Source organism: Lepus europaeus, chromosome 10, assembly GCF_033115175.1.
Source record: "Lepus europaeus isolate LE1 chromosome 10, mLepTim1.pri, whole genome shotgun sequence".
NCBI classification, from domain to species: domain Eukaryota; kingdom Metazoa; phylum Chordata; class Mammalia; order Lagomorpha; family Leporidae; genus Lepus; species Lepus europaeus.
Window position 1 is genome coordinate 110,413,263 of NC_084836.1, and position 21,816 is coordinate 110,435,078.

The window sequence follows — 21,816 nt, forward strand, 5'->3', positions numbered from 1 at the left end:
GGGCTTAAAGGTATGGTGCTCAGGGGGTTCTCAGAGCCTTGGCTCCTGGACTTGGCAGGTGGCATAACCACCGTGCGCCTCAGTTTCCCCTGCGTTAAATGGAGCCAGTGAGCATGCGAGTGCACTTCCTGTCAGAAGGGGCCTGGGAGCACCTTCCTCCCCTCCCTGTCTTGGCGGTCTTTGCCTGCTTGGTGATGGTCGAGGTTCCAGGAATTGGGTTAGGAATGACAGGCAAGGTAGCATTCCAGATCCTGCCGTGATTGATGTATTGCTGAGTTCAGACGCCATCCCTTCCTCTCCTTCGCAAAAAATGTAATCAGCATGTCTTAACTGATAGCAGCTTGCACATTCACTCATTCGTGTATCCAGTCCTTGTCCGAGCGGACATTTCTTTTTTTAGAGTTACAGACAGAGGGAGAGAGAGATGTCTCCCATCTGCTAGTTCACTCCCCAAATGGCCGCAACAGCCAGAGCTGGGTTGATCCAAAGTCAGGAGCTTCTTCCAAGTCTCCCATGCAGGTGCAGGGGCCCAAGAACTTGGGTCATCTTCCGCTGCTTTCCCAGGCCATAGCAGAGAGCTGGATCAGAAGTGAAGCAGCCGGGACTTGAACCAGCACCTGTATGGGATGCCAGCACCACTGGCAGGGGATTAATGTACTGAGCCACGGTGCCGGCCCCTGCGCAGACATTTCTAAAAGGCTTGTGGTGCCAACCCCGGTGCAGGCCCTATGGAGACAGCTGTGGGTGGCGGTAGGATGGGTAGTTTCAACTTAAGGGCTTGAGAGAGAGTTTGCAGTGTGCCATGGGAGCAGAAGAGTGACTGGGACAAGCAGTGCAGAGCTTTGGAGAAGGTATGGGACGTAAAGGAAGCCGCCTGCCTTTTGGGCACAGAGGCCTGTATTTCCCTGCTTCTGTGAAAATCTGGCCCTTCCCCGTTTACAAATGCCCAGCCTGGAAACATCGTCCACAGGTAACCTGATGCAGGTCCTGCCTGTGATTGGGGGGTTCCAGTCTTGACGTCCTTGGAGGAGATAGTGGGAGCTGATACGCTGAATACGTATGAGGACTTTTTTTGGAGCAGTTGGGAAGTTGCCTGTTACACAGTTAACACATCCAGAATTCAAAGTTGCTTATGATTTTTTTTTCTCCATTAACTATGCCTTTGTTTAGGGAAATGCAAAAATGAACAACTATTGAGAGAATGTATTTAAAATGTTTTTCCCAAATAAGTAATAATAAAATCCTAGTGCCTAAGGATTACAGCCATCATCAGTTTTAATCTGTAAGTCTCTAAATGGCAAAATATTAAAGCGGGAGTCTGGCTTTGAGTATCGTATTGTACATGAAATCTTAGCTCTTTTTTTTTTTCTTGTAGCATTTGAAATCAGTAAAGTGGTCCTGAAAATAAAACAACAGAAAAAATTAAGCCTATAACCCTATTCAGTTAAAAATGAGGAAGGCAGAAGTGCTCATATTTTCAGAAGTAGGAAAAGTAAAAGCTCACTTCTCCCAAACCTTTGCTCAGTTGGGCCGGCCGCTGGCCACACACCTCTGCTGTGTAAGTGTAGATGTGCTGCCCTTGACCTTCAGCGTGCCCTCCCCACAGAGAGGAGCTGGATGAGCTGCACTGCCAGGACACCGACTCTGACGTGCTGGAGCAGAGAGACAGCAAGTGCAAGGTTAAATGGACCCACGAGGAGGTGAGTGAGAACGCGGCTCTGGCCTTGGAGGTGAGGGTTCCTGGCAGCCCGGGGCCCGGCTGTAGAGCTGAGCTGGGGGGCTGTCAGTCCTGAGGGGTGCAGGAAGCCCTCTCAGGGCCCTCACTGTAGTGTCCCTGGAGCTGGCATGTGCCATACCATCATGGATGCTGGTTGTACTTTTATTCCCCCTTAAGATCGATTTATTTGAAAGGCTGAGCATCACTAAGACTGGGTAGCTTGAACCCAAGTGTTCAGGCGTCTTCCACTGCCCGCCTGATGCATTAGCAGGGAGCTGGATGGGGAGTGAAATAGCCAGGACTCGAACCAGCACACGAATGGGACGTGAGCGTCCCAGGTGCTGGCTGAGCCTCTGCGTCACCTTTCTCACCTGGGTTTGTCCTGCCCTATTGCTGGATAGTATTCCGCGATAGGCACACACAGCACGTTTGACTCGTTGATGGATGCTGGGATGGTAATGGTTTTTAGCTGTTGTGCATAGTGCCGTTACGGGGATTCTGGCTAAGTCTTGTGTGGGTGTGTTTTCATTTCTCTAGGAAAGATATTTAGATAGGGTCATGGGATAGGTGTATGTTTAGTTTTATAGAAACAGACTTTTTTTTTTTTTTTGAAGGTTTGTTTGTTTATTTGAAAGAGTTACACACAGAGAGAAGGAGAGGCAGAGAGAGAGAGAGAGAGGTCTTCCACCTGCTGGTTTACTCCCCAATTGGCCACAACAGCTGAAGCTGCGCCGATCCGAAGTCAGAAGCCAGAAGCTTCTTCCGGATCTTTCCATGCAGGTGCAGGGGCCCAAGGACTTGGGCCGTCTTCTGCTTTCCCAGGCCATAGCGGAGAGCTGGGTTGGAAGTGGAGTAGCCGGAACTTGAACTGGGACCCATATGGGATGCCAGCACTGCAGGCGGCAGCTCTGCCCCAGAGCCAGCCCCTAGACCTTTCTCTTAACAGGTTCCTACTGCCCTTTTTTTTTTTTTTAAGTTTTGTTTTATTTATTTAAAAGAATGATATGGAGAGAGAGAGAGAGAGAGATGGAGAGATCTTCCATCTACTGGTTCACTCCCCAAATGGTCCTAACAGCCAGGGCTGGGCCAGGCTGAAGCCAGGAGCCTGGAATTCCATCTAGATCTCCCACATGGGTGTCCAGGGTGCAGATACTTGGGCCATCGTCTGCTTCTTTCCCAGACATATTAACAGGAGGCTAGATTGGAAGTGGGCTGTTGGGGCTCAAAAACCTGCATGCTGTGTTACTGGATGCTGGTGTTGAAGGCAGCAGCTCAACCCGTTTTGCCACAGTGCTGGCCCCTGGCCTTATCTTTTTTTTTTTTTAATATTTATTTATTTATTTGGAAAAGTGACAGATCTTTCATCTGCTGGTTTAATTTCCAAATGGAGGCAACAGACAGGGCAGTCCAGGCCAAAGCCAGGAGCTGGGAATTCTATCCCCTTCTCCCACGTGGGTAGCAGGGACACAAGTACCTAAGCCATCACCTGCTGCCTCCCACACATTAGCAGGAAGCTGGAGCCCAGGCACTCCAATACAGGTGCCGCTGTGCCACAGTGCCCGTGCCTGGCCTTTTTATTCTGCCTCTGTTTTCTTTGATATGTTTAATTTTGCAGGTTTTAAAATTTTTGGCTGTTTGTGGTTTTTTTGGTCTTTACTGGATAATTGTAACACCCTCTTCAGTTGTTTACGGTGTTTGTTCAGATGTGTGCTGAGCAGATCTTTCCTGTTCATCCCACTGGGGTCCGAGGAGGGAAGATGTAACGTGTTCAGCTCTCGCGGGCTCAGGAGAATAAACGGATCGGTTCTTCATCCAGAGCAGGATGCCGCGTCTTCGCAGAACCTCGTGATGCCCGGGGTGGTGTCCGTTGTGCTCCTTGTTGTATCTGCATTCGTGTCTTGCACAAGGCCCATGGCACGCAGGGGCTGAGAGTTGCCTGTCCCACGCGAGAGCCAGGAGCGTGCAGATACCTGTGCTGGGAGAGGTGACTTCCTTGAAGGACGTAGGGAAAGTTCATGGAGAACGTGGCCTTTGAGCCGGGGTGAGAATTTGGAAATTCAGCCCCCAGGAAGACAAGCTGTGTGGCGAGGTGGGGATGTGTCCCAGCAGAAAAAGCCATAGTGCCCAGAGTCGATTGGAGGGGAGGGTCCTCGCAGGGGCAGAATGGTTGATGCCGATGAAAAGATAGAACGGGACCAATCCCTGCAGGGCCCTGAGGTTCTGTTGTGAAGCTTTGGGCTTGTTCCACTGGCACTGTGAGGTTTTTTTCCCCCTTCTTAAAGATTTATTTATTTGAGAGGCAGAGAGAGAGATGTCTTCCATCTGCTGATTCACTCCCCACCCAAATGGCCACAATGGCCAGAGCTGAGCTGATCTGAAGCCAGGAGCCTGGAGCTTCTTCTGACTTTCCTGCATGGGTGCAGGGGTCCACGCACATGGGCCGTCTTCTGCTTTCTGATGCCACAGCAGGGAGCTGGATTGGAAGTGGAGCATCCGGGACTAGAACCAGTGCCCATGTGGAATGCCAGCACTGTAGGTGGAGGCTTAGCCCACTACACCACAGCTCCGGCCCCAGGAAGTGAGGTGTTAAAGCAGGGGAGCCCTGCCTCCCGGTTTGGACAGCTCCCCTGTCCCTCTCTAAGTCCCCTGGCTAAGGGAAGCTTTCCTTCTGTTTTGTATGCACTAATCTGTGTAGGTAGAGTAGAGTTTGGGGCGGCCTGGGGCTAAGAGATTGGTGTGGGGGCCTATGTTGTGGCTTAGTGGGTTCAGCCACAACCTGCCGTGCTGGTGGTTCAAGTCCACTTCTGATCCAACTCCCTGTTAAACGCACCTGGGAAAGCAGTGTGGGAGATGGCACAGGTGCTTGGGCCCCTGCACCCATCTGGGAGACCTGGATAGAGTTCTAGTCCTGGCTTCAGCCTGGCCCAGCCCTGGCCTTAACCCTTTCTCAGGGCACAGTATGGCAGTGTTAAGTATTCCCCATGGTCTGTGGGGCAGCAGATCTTAGGAAGCTTTCTGTTTTCTGAGAACTGAAACTATATCTTTTAGGCACTAATTCTCTCCCCAGCCCTTGGCTGCCAGGTGCCTACTTTCTGTTTCTGTGGCTTTGACTGCTCTAGGTACGTCGTGACTGGAAGCACACAGTACTTGTCCTTCTGTGACTGGCTTATTTCATGGAACAAAATGTCCTCAAGGGTTGTCCATGTTCCATCTAGTACGTTTCAGAATTTCCTTTTTTTTTTTTTTAAATTTGCCTTCTCTTTTTAATTAGAGACTTGTTTATGTACTTATTCAAATGGCAGAGTGACCGAGCGAGAGAGACAGAACTTCCATCCACTGGCTCATTCCCCAAATTGCTGTTGACAGCTGGGGCTGGACCAGGCAGAAGCCAGGAGCTCAGAGCTCCATCCAGGTCTTGCACATGGATGCAGGGGCCTAAGCACCTGAGCCGTCTCCTGCTCTGCTGGTCGCATTAGCAGGAAGCTGCGTCGGGGCCGAATAGCCCGGGACTGGGACCCACACTTTGCTATGAGATGCTGGTGTGGCAAGTGGTGGTTTAATCCGTGGCACACGTTAGCCTCTGCTTTTCCTTTTTTTTTTTTTTTTTAAGACTGAGTAGTATTCCATTGATGCCTTTATCACATTTTCTTTGTGTATATCATATTTTTTAAAAAATTTCAATTATTAGAAATCTTTCATCTGCTGGTTCACTCTCAATGCCTGTAACAGCTGGGGCTGGGCCAGACCAAAACCAGGAGCCAGGAACCCCATTCAGGTCTCCCGCATGGGTGTCAGGGACTCAGGTACTTGAGCCATCACCTGCAGTTCTCCTGGAGTGCACATTGTTAGCAGGAAGCTGGAATGGGAGCAGAGCTGGGATTTGAACTCAGGCACTCTGATATGAGCAAGTATGTCCCAAGTGACATTGTTTTTTTTTTTTTTTAAGATTTATTTATTTATTTGAAAGGCAGAGTTACAGAGAGGCAGAGAGAGAAGTCTTCTGTCTGCTGGTTTACTCTCCAAATGCCCACTACAGCTGGAGCTGGGCTGGTCTGAAGCCAGTTGCCTGGAGCTTCTTCCAGGATTCCCATGCGGGTGCGGGGGCCCAAGGACTTGGGCCACCCTTCACTGCTTTCCCAGGCACATTAGCAGGGAGCAGGGTTGGAAATGGAGCAGCTGGGAATTGAACCGGTGCCCATATGGGATGCTGGCACTGCTGGCAGTAGCTTTACCTGTTACACCACAGCACCGGGCCCCCCAAGTACCATCTTAACTGCTATTCCAAATACTCCTATATATTTTATTTCTATAAAATTGAGAAATACTTTATATACAATCAACTGTAGCCATTCGACGTACAGCTCGGTGAATTTCACAGGTGCCTGTTTACAGCCACGAATAGCAGCAGTCACGTTCCAGAACATTCCACCACCCCCAACACAGTCCTCGATCTCCTTGCTGTCTCTTTTGTCCGACCACTGGCTTCCTTTTTGTTCCTGTATCTTAGTTCACATCTTCTAGAATTCCGTGTGCATGGAATGATCCGGTGTGTCCCCGTGTATGTCTGACTCATCAGCGTCCCGAGATGCACGTTGTGACAGTAGCTCCTCTTCAGGAGAATGTGTCTTCTGCCTACTCTCAGTTCTGCCCCTGGCTTCCCCACCTCCAGTGCCCGGTCCTGTCACCCCGGGCCTGGGTGCAGTATTGGCCTTGCATCCACTCTGCCTTCTTCCATCCCCTTTCCTACCTTGCAGCAAGCACGTTGGAGCCCTTGTCACAAGCCATTGGACCGTAAACGCCCACTGCTCAGATGTCGCGGTGGCTTAGCCTGCTGCAGAGGCGTCAGTCAGTTTTGCGTGAGGCCTGGTTCCTGCCGTCCCTCCAGAACCATCTTGTGTCCCTTGTTCACTTGAGTCCAATGTTCCAGCTACACTGCATTCCTATTACTGTGGAGCTCTTTGTGTATCTGAGCTTTCGATGAGCTCTCCCTAGACCATAAGCCCCTCGGGGTTGCTGCCTGCCGCTGTGACTGCCACGCCTGGCGCGCAGTAGGTGGTCATTTTAAGCTGGGATGGAAGGACAACGCTGTTCTTGGAGAGGCTGCTGCTGGGGCGCCTGGGAGGCGGCCTCCTGCACCCTGTGTGCTGAGCTCTGTCTTCCTCGTGTTGGCAGGACGAGCAGCTGAGGGCCCTGGTGAGGCAGTTTGGACAGCAGGATTGGAAGTTCCTGGCCAGCCACTTTCCTGTGAGTATGGCAGGGGTTCTCGCCGACCTACCACTGTGCCGGGGACAAGCTCCCTGCCAGGGAGGAGGTGAGGGAGTTCCTTACCAGTTCCCTCCAAAGGAGAACCACGTAAAAGAAGACCGTGTTCATGGGACCTTGCTTCCCAGAGGAATTCAGGGCCCACTGGCGGAAGCCTCTGCCCACAGCTGCCTCGAATGTCAGGGGCTTTGCCGGGTTTGTAGCTGTGGCCAGTGATGTGCTGATTTGCATTGCTTCCTGCACTGCTGGAGCGGATGCGTGCTGGGTTCCTCAACAGTGAGGCTGCAGCTGGGGGCAGGTGGTACTTCCGCCGACTGCGGCTGCAGCCACCCCACCCCCAGGCTGCAGGTGTCTGCTCTCTGGCTTATTGCCTGGGTCCCCGGGGCCACTAGAGGTCGGAGCCACCAGAGCCCTTTCGCGCACTTTGCTCATCTGCTTCTCTTCCATGTGGTGCTTCAGAAATAGAAACGCTCTCCCAAAAGAAAGCAGGGATCTGGAATCTCATGAGTCTGTTACAGGCTTGGCGGGGGTGGCTGCCTGTGTGGGTGGTGGGAGGTGGCCTTCCACAGGGGCCCGAACCTGTCCCCGTCTGCAGCAAGGGGAAGCCATGCGTGTCCTCGTGTGTCGTGTGTGTGTGGGGGGGTGGCACACACCGGGACCTGAGCCCCTGAGCCCAGTGCTGCAAAGGGTCCCAGCCCATGGATCAGGAGCTCTCACAGGTTCCTCAATGTTCTTCCTGTTCGCTTCCCAGAACCGCACTGACCAGCAATGCCAGTACCGGTGGCTGAGAGTGTTGAATCCAGATCTTGTCAAGGGACCCTGGACCAAAGAGGAGGACCAGAAGGTAACTCAGCCACCTGTATTCAGTGGGCCTTCACCTACCTGCAGGGCAGCAGGCACCACTGTGGGCATGTCCATGCACCTGAACCTGGGAGCGAGTCAGCCTGCAATCAGCCTGGGCGTCCCCACAGTGTCCAGTTCGAGGCCCCAGGTCCTGATCCTGAGGGTCTCCAATCAGGAGCTGGGGCTGTTGGGCGGAACACTCAGCTTCTTGGTCCCTGCAGTAGGGTTTTTGTGAAGGTTGGACAGGTGATGCACGTGAGGGGTTTGTGTGGTCCCTGCACCAGCTGAGCTTACAGAGGGTGGCAGGTGCTATTAATGATCTTGTTATAATGGCGACTGTGCCTGGTGAACCGTTTTCCTGGGCACTGAGCCTTGTAAGTGCTGTGTCCTTTTGATCACAGTCGTGTGAATGGGTACAAGGGGACATCAAGGCTCAGAGTAGGGTGCCCCAAGCTAGGAAGAGGCAGCACCAGGACCCCCTGGGCTGTTTCTCAGGAGTCTTCTCTCTGGTTCTTCCTGAAACCAGCCCAGAGAATGCCACTGCACTGGCAGGCGCAGCCCGGGGAGAAGAGGGAGGTGAGAGGACTAGATGTTTTATTATTATTTTAAATTTAGCTATTTTTATTTTATTTGAAAGGCAGAGAGATATTTCATCCTCTGGTTCATTCCCCAAATGCCTACAATTGCCAGGCCAAAGGCAGGAGACAGGAACTTCATCTGGGCCTCCACTGTGGGTGGCAGGGACACAAGTACTTGAACCGTCTGCTGCCTCCCCGGGTGCGCATTAGCAGTAGCTGAATCAGAGGGACAGCAGCCGGAACTCAGACCAGGCCCTTAGATACAGGATGTGGGCATCACAAGCAGTGGCTTAGCCTGCTGCACTGTGACATCTACCCCAGGTTTGTTTTTAAGGGATTTTGTCTTAATTTTAGGCGTGGGCTTTGTGGCGCAGTGGGCCAAACCCCTGCTTGGAGCACCTGCATCCTTTATGGATGCTGCATCCTGTACGGAGTGCTGGTTCCAGTCCTGGCTGCTTCATTTCCCATTCAGCTGTCTCCTAATGTGTCCTGAGAGGCATTGAATCATGGCCCATGGTGCTGGGGTCCCTGCCACCCCTGTAGGAGACCCAGATGGAGTTCTAGGCTCCTGGCTTTGGCCTGGCCCAACCCTGACTGTTGCAGGCATGTGGGGAGTGAGTCAGCAGGTGGAAGTTCTGTATCTCTTTCCCTCTCACTCTTTCAAGTACATGAAAATAAATAGTAAAAAAAATCAAAGTGATAAGTGGTTGCTATGAAAACTAAGACCATACAGAAGTGAAATAGGGTATTTCCCCATCGAAATGGTTTTGCCGTGAAGTGCCCACTCTTCCTGTGTGTACGGGAAAGCGTGTTGAGAATTCAGGAGGGGCCTGGTTGGCCGGGAAGCTGCGAACGTTGTGGTTTGTGTTTTGAGCAACGTGACAGTCGGCCCAGGTTGGCCAACCAAGCCTAGCACGGTGGCTTGGACTGTCCCCCTCTTGATTGCTAAAAATGTGCTGGATAGCCTTGTGGCAGCCCTGGTGTGGCTGGGGAGAGTCTGTCCCTGACCTTAGATCACATGGATATGCTGTGGGGCATGAGCCTTTGGTGCCATGTCTTGGACCCCTGTGTGTAGGTCCTCTGTCTGCTCTTTTGTAGTCAGTGTGTTGATTGGATTGTGCCCTGAGAAGGGAAACAGGACCCTGGCTCCTTCTTCTTTCTCTGGCACTTTGGGCCCCTGTCCCAGGTGCTGGGTGACAGGGACATGGTAACATCCCGAGGTAGGTACCTGTGGACTCCGACAGCCACTGTGATGGCTTCCGTGTTGTTCCACACCCTGGGGTTGGGGCCATAGTGATGTGCCAGTGCTGGAGTAGGGGCGGGGCGGGGGGGTCCCACTGGCCTCACAGAAGCCTCTCCCAGGTTATCGAGCTGGTCAAGAAGTACGGCACGAAGCAGTGGACACTGATCGCCAAGCACCTGAAGGGCCGGCTGGGGAAGCAGTGCCGTGAGCGCTGGCACAACCACCTCAACCCTGAGGTGAAGAAGTCCTGCTGGACTGAAGAGGAAGACCGCATCATCTGTGAGGCCCACAAGGTGCTGGGCAACCGCTGGGCCGAGATCGCCAAGATGCTGCCCGGGAGGTGAGCCTGCCCCGAGCCAGGTGGTGTTCCTGGGCGGTGACAGCCGTGCTCACCTCGGGGGGCGTCCTCCGGGTGCTGTGCTTCTGTGCTCTCCTCTAACCCCCAGCCTCGGCCAAGGGGCCTCCAGAGGCACTCGTGGGAATGGTGGGTTCCCCCAGGAAGGCCTCGACTTCTGTGGTTTATAAGGACAGACGGTGCCACACGTGGCCTCAACCAGAAACCAACAGGGAGGCCTGGAGTGAACTGTTCTGATCCCAACTCGTCTCCTTGGCCAGCCCCTTCCTCCTGGATTTCTCTTTTTTAGCCCATGTAAAATGATCTGGGAGGGTATGGGGTGATGGACTTTAAGGAAATAAAAAGACAAATCCAGGTAGTAAGTACTATACTATTATATAATATTATATAGATTATAGTGAAAACATTAGTTCCCAGTCTCCACTTTCTACTAAAACAGACTCATCTTTTTTTTTTAGTTTTTCTGGTATTTCCTCCACATTTCTATATTATGTTATCGTAATCATATGTGTTGGTTTTCTGCCACAGGACATTTCACTTTCTTAGACTTCACTCCCGCCCCTCCCCATTGCTTCAGTGTCCTGCCATCACTTTCAGTTAGAACAGCAGTGTTTGCCATATTACCACCCTGTAAGTCAGTCAGTTGCTGAAGCTACCTTACCCAGGACTATACTGTCATGTCTGACACCTGTTTTCCCGGGGATTGGCAATTGCTTTGGTTTTTCACTCATGTACTTTTGATAATAGCTGTTGATTGGCCGGGGGCCCTCTGTGTCCTGGGAGCATCGGTCAGTGCTGTTTTCCGGTGCCCAGGGCGTCCTGGGTGACGCATCTGCCTATTTCCCTCTGAGAACCATCCTGCAGAGCCGTCTTGTCCATCCTGCAGCTTGTGGGCTGAGCTCTGCTGTCACTCTGGAGCCTCCTTTTTATGAGGTTTGTCTTCTGGTTTTTGGTGGAGTACGTTCTTCTGAGGTCAGTACAGGGAGATAGGTTTTTGGTAATTTTATATTCAAAAAAGTCTTCTTTCTACCTAAGTTTTACAAAACTTTTAGAGTTTATTTTCATTTTATTTGGAAGGTAGAGAAGAGAGACAGATCTTGAATCTGCTGGTTCTCTCCCCAAATGTCAGATGCTCCATTTCCAATTCAGCTCCCTGCTAATGGCCTGGGAAAAGCAGCAGTGTGGGCATCCCATTTAGGCTCTGGTTCAAGACCTGGATACTCTGCATTTAGGATGAAAAGAGGTTCAGGGGGCACTGTGGCGTAGTGGTTAAAGCCACTGCCTGCCGTGCTGGAATCCCCTATGGAAGCCAGTTCAAATCCTGGCTGCTCCACTTAGGATTCAGTCCCTTGTTTATTTGGTTTTCTTTAAAGATTTATTTATTTATTTGAAAGTCAGTTACACAGAGAAAGAAGAAGAGGCAGAGAGAGAGAGAGAGAGGTCTTCCATCTGCTGGTTTACTCCCCAGTTGGTCGCAGCAGCCGGAGCTGCACCAGTCCAAAACCAGGAGCCAAGAGCTTCCTCCAGGTCTCCCACATGGATGCAGGGGCCCAAGCACTTGGGTCATCTTCTACTGCTTTCCCAGGCCATAGCAGAGAGCTGGATCAGAAGTGGAACAGCCGGTACTTGAACCGGTGCCCATATAGGACACCGGCACTGCAGGCCCCCGTAATTTTTATAAGTTATTTTATTTGAAAGGCCAAGAGACAGATGGAGAGAGATTTTTCCGTCTGTTGGTTCACTCCCTAAATTACCACAACAGCTAGGACTGTGCCAGGCTGAAGCTAGCAGTCCAAAGTTCATCTGGTTCTCCCACAAGGGTGGCGGGAGCCCATGTACCTGAACCATCATCTGCTGCCTCCCAGTATCTGCATTAGCAGGAGGTTGGATTGGAAACACTGTAGCCAGGACTCAAACCAGTGTCCTGTGTTATTGGGTGCTGGCATCCCAGGCCACAGCTTAACCTGCTGCTCCATAAGCCCCGCCCCGATGCAAAAAATTTTTGAAATCTGTGCATATGAGGAGGTCTTCAAAAAGTTTGTGAAAAATGCATGTTATGGGAAAATTATGTGGATTTTGAATTTTTTTTTGCATCCAGATTTATCCCCTCCCCTCTACCAAGATTGATATTTTTTAAAAGGAAGAGATACAGAGTAAGGGGAAGATTTTTGGTCTACTGGTTCATTCCTCAAGTGGCTGGAGCTGCCAGGTCTGGGCCAGGCTGAAGATGGTGGCCTGGAACTCCATGTGGGTGGCAGGGACTCAGGCGCTTGGGCGGCTTCCACTGCTTTCCCAGGCTTTAGCGGAGAGCTGAATGGAAGTGGAGCAGCTGGGACTCAACTGCTGTCACAGGTGCTGACTTAACCCACTGTGCCACAACCCCGCGCCCCAAATAAAGATATCTTTTCAATTCCATTTCCACTGACTTTCCTTTTTTTTTTTTTTCTTTTTTAAAAAAACTTACGTTTTATTTTTTGGAAAGGCGAGTTAGGGAGAGACAGAGATCTTCTATGTGCTGGTTCACTCCCCAGACAGGTCAGGAGCTTCTTCCAGGTCTCTCATGTGAGTGTAGGGGCCCAAGGGCTTGGACCACCTGTTTTCCCAGACACATTAGCAAGGAGCTGGACTGGAAGTGGAGCAACTGGGACTTGAACTGGTGCCCATGTCGGGTGCTGGCGTCACAGGTGGCGGCTTAACCTGCTATGCCACAACACCAGCTCCTCTACCAGCTTTTCAGTTATTCTTGTACATTGATAGATGTGGCGGTCTGTCCTGCCAGATTAGACTCCAAATGTCGACCACCTGTCTTTTTTTTTTTTTTTTTTTGACAGGCAGAGTTAGACAGTGAGAGAGAGAGACAGAGAGAAAGGTCTTCCTTTTCTGTTGGTTTACCCCCCCAAATGGCAGCCATGGCCAGCTCTGCGCCGACCTGAAACCAGGAGCCAGGTGCCTCCTCCTGGTCTCCCATGTGGGTGCAGGGCCCAAGGACTTGGGCCATCCCCCACTGCACTCCCGGGCTACAGCAGAGAGCTGGACTGGAAGAGGAGCAACCGGGACAGAATCCGGTGCTCAAACCGGGACTAGAACCCGGGTACTGCCTGTCTTACTTGCTGATGTAGTGCCAGTTGTCATAAATTTGCCATCTCAGAGATCCGGGGAAAACTTAGCTGTTAAGGGATGGAAACCTGTGGAACTTCATCTTCATCTTGGAGCTGTAAAAGTCCCTGAAGCTCCTGCAGCTGCACACTCACGGGCAGTGGCGGGAGCAGCCCAGGGAGATCGGCGCTGGCGGGGGCGGGGGGCTCCCGGCCGCCGAGCTGGGAGGCTGAGGTCCCGTTTGCCCCTGCAGGACAGACAATGCTGTGAAGAATCACTGGAACTCCACCATCAAGAGGAAAGTGGACACGGGAGGCTTCCTGAGCGAGTCCAAAGACTGCAAACCCGTGTACTTGCTGCTGGAGCTCGAGGACAAGGACAGCCCGCAGGGTGCCCAGGCAGCCGAAGGCCAGGTGGGGCGTCCACACTGCAGCCCTGGGTGCTCGGTTGCTTTGATGTTTTTGTTTGCAGAGTGACAAAAAAGAGAGCTCTTCCATCTGCTGGTCTGCTTCCCAAATGCCCACAGCAGCCAGGTCTGGGCCAGGTCAAAGCCAGGAGCCAGGAACTTTCCCCTGGTCTCCCACTTGGGTGGCAGGGGCCCAAGTACTTGGGACATCTTTCGTTGCCTTCCCAAGCACGTTAGCAGGAAGCCAGATGGGAAGTAGAGCGGCCTGGACTCAAAGTGACGCTGGTGTCACAAGCAGTGGCTTAAGCCGCTGAGCCACAATGCTGGCCCCCGCTGGTTTATTTTACATTTGTTCCTCGCTGTCTCGTTGAATGCCTGCCCTCAGCTGTTCCTTAGCTTCTGCCACTGGGTGTAAAGGCAGGTGCATGTGTGTGGCACCTTTCCTGTGACACACTTCTGCTTGGCATGCGCACTTGTCTTCCCGGTGGGGGTGACACCAGCCCATTAGGTACAATTGAGAATAAGGTTGAGGATGTCCTTGGCCTCCTGGCCTTGTCACAGCTTCCTTCTTACCTGCTGTCCTTTCCAATCTCTTTCTCTCTCTCCTTGTTTCTGAGAGACAGGAACAGACAAATCTTTCATTCTCTTCTTCACTCCCAGAATGCCTGCAACAGCCAGGGCTGGGCTGGACAGAAGCCAGGAGTATGGAACCCACTCTAGGTCTCCCACACAGTCTGCAGTCACCCAGCTACGTGAGCCATCATGTCTGCCTCCTGGGTGTACGTTAGTAGGAAGTTGGAGTTAGGAGCCTAGGCCGAGAGACCAGCTAAAGCACTCCAACATGAGATGTGGATGTCATAAGTAAAAGGTGGGGGCTAGTGTTGTGCCACGCTGGGTTCTGTGGCCACTTGAGGCACCAGAATCTCATATTAGAGTGCTGGTTTGAGTCCTGGCTGCTTTATTTACCATCCAGCTTCCTGCTGATGTGCCTGGGAAAGCAGTGGCTGATGGTGCAAGTCCTTGGGCCAGTTGACGGAGGCAAGGATGGAGTTCATGGCTTCTGGCTTTGACCTGGCCCAGCTCCTGCCTTTTGCTGATAGTTGGGGAGTAACCCCGTGGATGGAAGATCTCTTGTCTGTTTCAGTCACATGTCAAATAAATAAATAGCATGTAAAAAGCATGTTTGTCATTAACAGTCAGATGTATTAAATGTGTTTGTGTGTGGTTCTGAGATGATCAAGGTATAGAGTGTTTCCATAACCTTTGAAGTTCCTGGGTGTGGTCAGCTACTGACCTCCACCCCCGCCGCGGCAGCTGCTCCTCTGTTTTCTGTCTGTTTTTGTTTTTGCAACAATGTGTGTGGAGTCTGGACTTTGTGTTGTGTTTCTATGGAAACTCAGCAGGGTGCATGTGCATGCTGGAGTCTGCAGATGTTTTCCCTTCTCTGGGATACATGTGTTGAGCAGAGCCTTGTAGGAAACCGGTTGTCTAAGTAGCCTTTTCACAGTGTTTGTGAAAGCCCCCTGCCTTCCATTGGAGCAGGTGTTTTTTTATTTTTAAGATTTATTTTATTTATCTGAAACTCAGAGTTACAGAGTTCTTCCATCTGCTGGTTCACTCCCCAAATGGCTACACTGGTCAGAGCTGGGGTAATCTGAAGCCAGGAGCTTCTTCCAGGTTTTCCCCCTGGGTACAGGGGCCCAAGCACTTGGGCCATCTTCTGCTTTCCCACGCGCATTATCAGGGAGCTGGATTGGAGGTGGAGCAGCTGGGACTCAAACCAGAGCCTGTATGAGAAGCTGGTGTTGCAGGTAGTGGCTTTACCACTACTCCATAGCGCTGGTCCCCAGCTATACATTTTTTTTTTTAAAGATTTATTTTATTTATTTGAAAGGCAGAGTTGCAGAGGCAGAGAGAGAGAAAGTCTTCCATCCGCTGGTTCACTCTCCAGATGGCCGCAATGGCCGGAGCAGCACCGATCTGGAGCCAGGAGCTTCTTCTGGGTCTCCCACGTGGGCACAGGGGCCCAAGGACTTGGGCCATCTTCCACTGCTTTCCCAGGCCTTGGCAGAGAGCTGGATCGGAAGTGGAGCAGCCGGGACTCGAACTGGTGCCCATATGGGATGCCGGCACTATAGACCGGGCATTAACCCACTGTGCCACAGCGCCGGCCCCATCCCATGTATAAATTTTTAATGAAATCTTTATCTCATCCCCTTGTCTTTCTGCTCAGTTGGCAGCAGTGGTGATAAAAGCTAGCAATGCAGTAGGATCCTTGACCTCGCCTTGCTGATCTGCGTAGCGTCCCTGCGTGACGACCTTCGTGTTCTTGTTTTAGAAGGAAACGGAAACCCAGGGAGGGCGCACAGCCTCCCCAGGGTCAGAGAGTAGATGGCAGCATTCTGTTAGACCTGAGCCTCTGCCCGCTCCCTAGCCCCACTGTGCCGCTGTTCACGTGGGTCTTGCGCCTTGCTCTCCACGTGTTTCACAGGAGCTCAGCTCCAGGAGAGCAGGTCCGGATCTAGACAGGCCAGAGAGCGGCTTGAGAGCCTTCTGGGGATTTGTACCTCCCGTCAGTGAGGGGGAGGGGACACACGAAGCTCATCTGGTTGCTGCTGGAGGCTGACGACTGCGGCAAACAGTTCGGCGCCCGGCTCTGCCCTCAGCTGGTTAGAGATGTTTTACAAATGACGGTGGCAGGCAACCAAGGAGCTACACGGCAGAGCTGTTAGTTCCTTGGCCCGTGGGTGCCGTGACCACCAGGGGACCTGATTAACTGTTCTCCCAGCAAGGTAGTCTTTATAAATCACATTTTTTAATTACTTTACCAAAAAGGCAGAGTCTTTCCATGACAGACAGAGCTCCTACCTGCTAGTTACTTCCCCAGTGCCAAGGCTGGGCCAGGCCAAAGCCAGGAGCCTGGAACTCCATCCAGGTCTCCCATGTGGGTGACAGGGACTCAGGTAATTGAGCTGTGCCACCTACAGCCTCCCAGGCTGTGCATTAGCAGGAAGTTGGATTGGAAGCAGAGCTGTGGCTCAGCTGCACCAGATGCCCTTCCCACAAATGTTATTTTCCAGGATGCCTGGGTCTGCCAGGGCGAGCGCCCTGTTTCCTGGGTCTGCCAGGGCAAGCACCCTGTTTCCTGGGTCTGCCAGGGCGAGTGCCCTATTTCCTGGGTCTGCCAGGAGGCTAAATGCTGCAAAGGATTTTCCTCAATTTTTTTTTTTTTTTTTTTTTTTGACAGGCAGAGTGGACAGTGAGAGAGAGAGAGACAGAGAGAAAGGTCTTCCTTTTGCCGTTGGTTCACCCTCCAATGGCCGCCGCGGTAGCGCGCTGCGGCCGGCGCACTGCACTGATCCGAAGCCAGGAGCCAGCTGCTTCTCCTGGTCTCCCATGGGGTGCAGGGCCCAAGGACTTGGGCCATCCTCCACTGCACTCCTTGGCCACAGCAGAGAGCTGGCCTGGAAGAGGGGCAACCGGGACAGAATCCGGTGCCCCGACCGGGACTAGAACCTGGTGTGCCAGCGCCACAAGGCGGAGGATTAGCCTAGTGAACCGCGGCGCCGGCCAATTTTTTTTTTTTTTTTTTCATTTATAAGCTACATGCATTTTTCCCCCTCTTTTGAAAATATTTATTTGAAATTTAGAGCTTGGGGGGCGGTGTTGTGGCATAGTGGATAAAGCTGCCACCTGCAGCGCTGGCATCCCATATGGGCGCCGGTTTGAGTCCCGGCTGTTCCACTTCTGATCCAGCTCTTTGCTAGGGCCTGGGAAAGCAACAGAAGATGGCCCACATGGGAGACCTGGAGGAGGCTCCGGACTCCTGGCTTCTGATTGGCACAGCACTGACTGTTGCGTGCATCTGAAGAGTGAATCAGCGGATGGATGACCTCTCTCTCTGCCTCTTTATAACTCTGCCTTTCAAATAGATAAATAAATCATTTGGGGAAAAAAAAAAAAAAGCCACAGAGAGAGAGGTAGACATCTTCCTTCCATCTGCTAGTTCACTTCCCAAATGGCTGCAATGCCAGTGCTGGGTCAGGCTGAAACCAGGAGCTTCATTGGGGTCTCCCATGTGGGTGCTGGGGCCCAAGCACTTGGGCCATCTTCTGCGAATTTCCTAAGCACATTAGCAGGGAGCTGGATTGGAACAGCCAGAACTTGAACCGGTGCCCATATGGGATGCCGGTGTCTCGGGGCAGCTTTACCTGCTACACCACAATGCTGGCCCCAGCTACATGCAATTTTCAGAGTTTAATTTTGAAATAATGTGAAGCATTCAGGAAAGGTTCCTTTACCAGATTCATTGATTTAGAACACTTAGCCAGAGTTGCCCAATCTCTTTCTCTGTTTTTTTTTTTTTCTCGCCTGAGCCATTTGAGAGCCGGTTGCTGCTGAATGCTTTTCCCCTTCGTCCTCCAGTGTGGATCTCGTCAGGGGCCCGGGCCCACATCCACGACTCCACGCAGCTGCAGCCGGCGCAGGACGTGTGTCTAGTCCTCTGTGCATGTCTCGTTGCTCCTGCCCTGCTGCAGCCAGGAGCAGGCCTGCACTAACTTGTCCTGGTGCTGTCCCCTGCCCTGCTCAGTTAGTCTCACAAGATTCAGAGTGTGTGGCCAGGTATCTTAACAGAGCATCGCTCAAATTGGACTCATCCAGGCTCCCTTACTGTTAGACCGAGTGCATGTTTTGCTGGAAGCTACTGCATAATTTGTATTTCAACCAGAAAATCCAGACCGTGTGCCCTTGTGACCCACAGGGCGGTCTTGTGACCGGCTGGCCCCCGGCGCCCCCTGCCATGAAGGAGGAGGAAGGCAGCGAGGAGGAGGCGGCCGCAGCCCCTTCTGCCGAGCCGGAGCTCATCCCCGTACAGCTGGACAGCGTGCACACTCCGGAGCCCTCGCAGGAATTCCCCAAGCGTGAGGACCAGGAGGGCTCCCCGCCAGAGACGAGCCTGCCCTACAAGTGGGTGGTGGAGGCCGCCAACCTCCTCATCCCTGCCGTGGGCTCCAGCTTCTCAGAGGCCCTGGACCTGATCGAGTCGGTACGTGGGTCGCGCTGGGCGGGGAGTGCTGCTGTCGCAGGCCTGCTTCCCACTCGCTCCATTGCTGCCACCGAGGGCCCAGGCTGAGTACCCGGCCCTGGGGTCACCAAGTCAGCCACTGGGCAGTTCTTTCCTTTGGGGGGTGTGTGCAGAGTGGAACCAGCCCTTTTGTACCCCATGGGGTGAGGTGGGAAGGCTTCCCTGTGTGGCTGACTGCCAAGGGACTGTGATATTTGTGGCTTCACAAGGTTGGGTTTCCCTGGAGAGGGGACTGGGAAGTGCTGGGATGGAGCAGTGAGTGGGTCTCCCTGGCCTGTGCCTGCTTACCTTGCTCCTGGGCGGGGGAGGGGCACACCTCTGGCCCTTACGTCCTGCAGGGTGGGTCTGGGGAGTTCAGCCCCGCACTCGCTCCCTTCCTCTCAGGTGATCTGTCTCTGCGCTGAGAATAAGGGCACTCTTGATTCACCATCTGTGTGCTCATGCTGGGCTCTGAGCTTAATTAAGTGCGGTCCACAGGGTGCCCTGTCAGGTGTGTCCTTTTCTCTGGCCAGTAGATGAGAGTGAGGTTAGGAGTGAGCCTGGTGCTCTCACTGTGAGAAGGGGGAGGGTTGGACGATGCTGTCCCCAGGGGAGAATCTGCCCAGTCCCTCCCTGGCCTTGTGTTGGCACCCTGCCAGAGTCCACTGTGGGGCCTGCTCGACCCTCAACCCTCTGGGGCTGTCATTGCTGCTTGAGATGTGAGACCGGCAGACCCTGATCCGTTTTCACAAGTAGCCCCACCTGCACCCTCTGGGTGCTAAGAGAGGCTTGGAGGTGAGAGCTGGGCCAGGCTGAGCCCAGTACCTCCCCCTGAGAGTCACAGTGGAGGGGGAGCACCTGCTGTGTGCCTGCCCACGCTTAATTGTACAGGTATCCCTTTTGATCAGGAGTGGTGTGAATTTTGCAACATTTGTGTATCGTGGTTAGATATGGGGATAGCACCAAGTCTAAACGTGAAATTCATTTATGTTTCGTGTGTATGCTGCCTGAAGGTCATTTCTCACAATAGGATCCATGGTATGGAATTTTCCACTTGTGGCATCATTTTACTTCTTGAAAGCTTTCAGAGTTGGGGGCATTTTGGATTTTGGATTTTCAGATGACGGATGCTCACCCTGTATCCAGCCGTCGAATGTATGCTGGATACCAGGCCCGTTTCGACCCGTGTGCCCTTAGCTGTTGGGCAGCTTGGTGATGTGGGTAGGACTCCCAAGCTCAGAGAGGGTGTGGGACTGGTCCAGTGTCATGGAGCTCTGACCGTCTTGCTCTGCTGTCTGGGGTCACAGCATCTGCAGAAGCCGCTCCAGGCAGTCCTCAGAGGTTGTGCTTCTGGTCTGTTCGATGCTATCAGTTTGGGCCTCCCCGAGACTGGAATGTGGGCCTGCAGTCAGCGCTGCCTGGAGCCGGCCTCCATGCATAGGAGTGAACTGCCCGAGGCTCCTGCAGGTCCCAGGGAGCAGAAATTGCCCCTGGGGTTGGCCTGGAGACCTCCAGGGACCATGTGGAAGCCTCTGTCTGCAGAGCCTTGCCTTGTAATCCACTTTGTAGAGGTGGGAAGCCCAGGGGGAGGCTCAGGTTTGCTGTTAGAAGCTCAGTAACCCCAGGCAGGGGAGGGCCTAGTTCTTTGTAGGGCTGTTGGTGGTGGGGGGAGATAGCTCATGAAGAGCTCCAAGGAAGCCCCACCATTGGACAGGCGGCCTGACCGCTGCACTGGTTCACCTCCAACAGAAAACTGAGCAGATGCCTGATCCAGTGAACGGTCAGTCCTAGGCTGCAGGCTCACACCTGTCACCTGTGTGCTGACTTTGGTGAATGAGCCCCGCTGTAGTAAGAACAGAGTAACTGTGGTTGTTGCTGGCCTCCCTCCCTCACCCAGGACCCTGATGCTTGGTGCGATCTGAGTAAGTTTGACCTCCCTGAGGAGCCATCCGCAGAGGGCAGCGTCCACAGTAGCCCGGTACAGCCTCAGGCACCACCCCAGCAGCAGGCACTGACACCCCGCCAGCCGGTGGGCCTGGTGCCCAACGTGACCGAGTACCGCCTGGACGGCCACACCATCTCAGACCTGAGCCGCAGCAGCCGGGGCGAGCTGATCCCCATCTCCCCCAGCACAGACATCGGGGGCTCCGGCACCGGCACCCCACCCTCGGTGCTCAAGCGTCAGAAGAAGCGGCGAGTGGCCCTGTCCCCCGTCACGGAGAGCAGCGCCAGTCTGTCCTTCCTGGACTGCAACAGCCTCACACCCAAGACCACGCCCGTCAAGACGCTGCCCTTCTCGCCCTCCCAGGTGTGTGCCCCCCGGCCGGACACTCAGCAGGTGGAGGTGACGGACACCTGGGCCCAGCACACATTTATTGAACACCTGCTGTATGCCTGGCTGGGTGCTTGGCAGTGGCGTCCCAGGGCTCTCTCCCCTCCCCTGGCTGGGCCTCCAGGACCCACAGGCAGGTCATCGTGTTGTCTCGTGTCCTTTCTCTCCCTTGGCAGTTTCTGAACTTCTGGAACAAACAGGATACCCTGGAGCTCGAGAGCCCCTCACTGACGTCCACCCCAGTGTGCAGCCAAAAGGTGGTGGTGACCACGCCCCTGCACCGGGATAAGACGCCGCTGCACCAGAAGCACGCTGCGTGAGTGCCCCTGCCACGCCTGCCTGGCAGTCCCGGGCGGGCGCCCTGGGACACCTGCAGACTGAAGAGTCTCCTGGCCACTGCGCTGCCTCTTCCTGTTCTTCCCCTTTGCTCTTCCTGCCTTTTTTTTTTTTTGGTCTGTTTTTTAAGATTTATTTATTTATTGGAAAGGCAAAGTTACAGAGAGAGAGAGATTGCTCTTCAACCTGCAGGTTCATTCCTCAAGTGGCTGCAGTGGCCAGGGCTGGGCCAGTCCAAAGCCAGGAGCCCAGAACTCCATCTGGATCTCCCTTGTGGGTGGCAGTGGCTCAAGCACTTGGGCCATCCTTTGCTGCCTCCCCAGGTTCTTTAGCAGGAAGCTGGATTAGAAGTGGAACAGCTGGGACCCAAATTGGTGCTTACATGGGATGTTGGCATGGCAGGCGGATGCTTGATCCGCTGTACCACTACGCCGGCCCCCATTTTAAAATTGGATCGTTTTTTATGTCAGTCGCACAGAGTCCAAATGGCTGTGCAAAGTGTAATCCTGTGGCCTCCCTGCCCTTTTGAAGTTGCCCGGGCAGGTTAGTTGTGTTTGAGTGGCTTTGCGTGCAGGGCGGCAGG

At 53.2% G+C, this 21,816-nt stretch overlaps 1 protein-coding gene across 1 annotated transcript in view; it reads left to right on the top strand.

Annotated features, from left to right (window-relative positions):
* Nucleotides 1–21,816, top strand: part of MYBL2 (MYB proto-oncogene like 2) — a 30,295-nt gene that overhangs the window by 1,156 nt on the left and 7,323 nt on the right. Inside the window, exons 2-9 of the mRNA XM_062204232.1 lie at nt 1,607–1,700; nt 6,890–6,961; nt 7,731–7,823; nt 9,763–9,983; nt 13,348–13,507; nt 18,263–18,547; nt 20,463–20,873; nt 21,074–21,213. Of these exons, the coding sequence (XP_062060216.1) occupies nt 1,607–1,700; nt 6,890–6,961; nt 7,731–7,823; nt 9,763–9,983; nt 13,348–13,507; nt 18,263–18,547; nt 20,463–20,873; nt 21,074–21,213 (1,476 nt within the window). The remainder of the gene's footprint in view (nt 1–1,606; nt 1,701–6,889; nt 6,962–7,730; nt 7,824–9,762; nt 9,984–13,347; nt 13,508–18,262; nt 18,548–20,462; nt 20,874–21,073; nt 21,214–21,816) is intronic.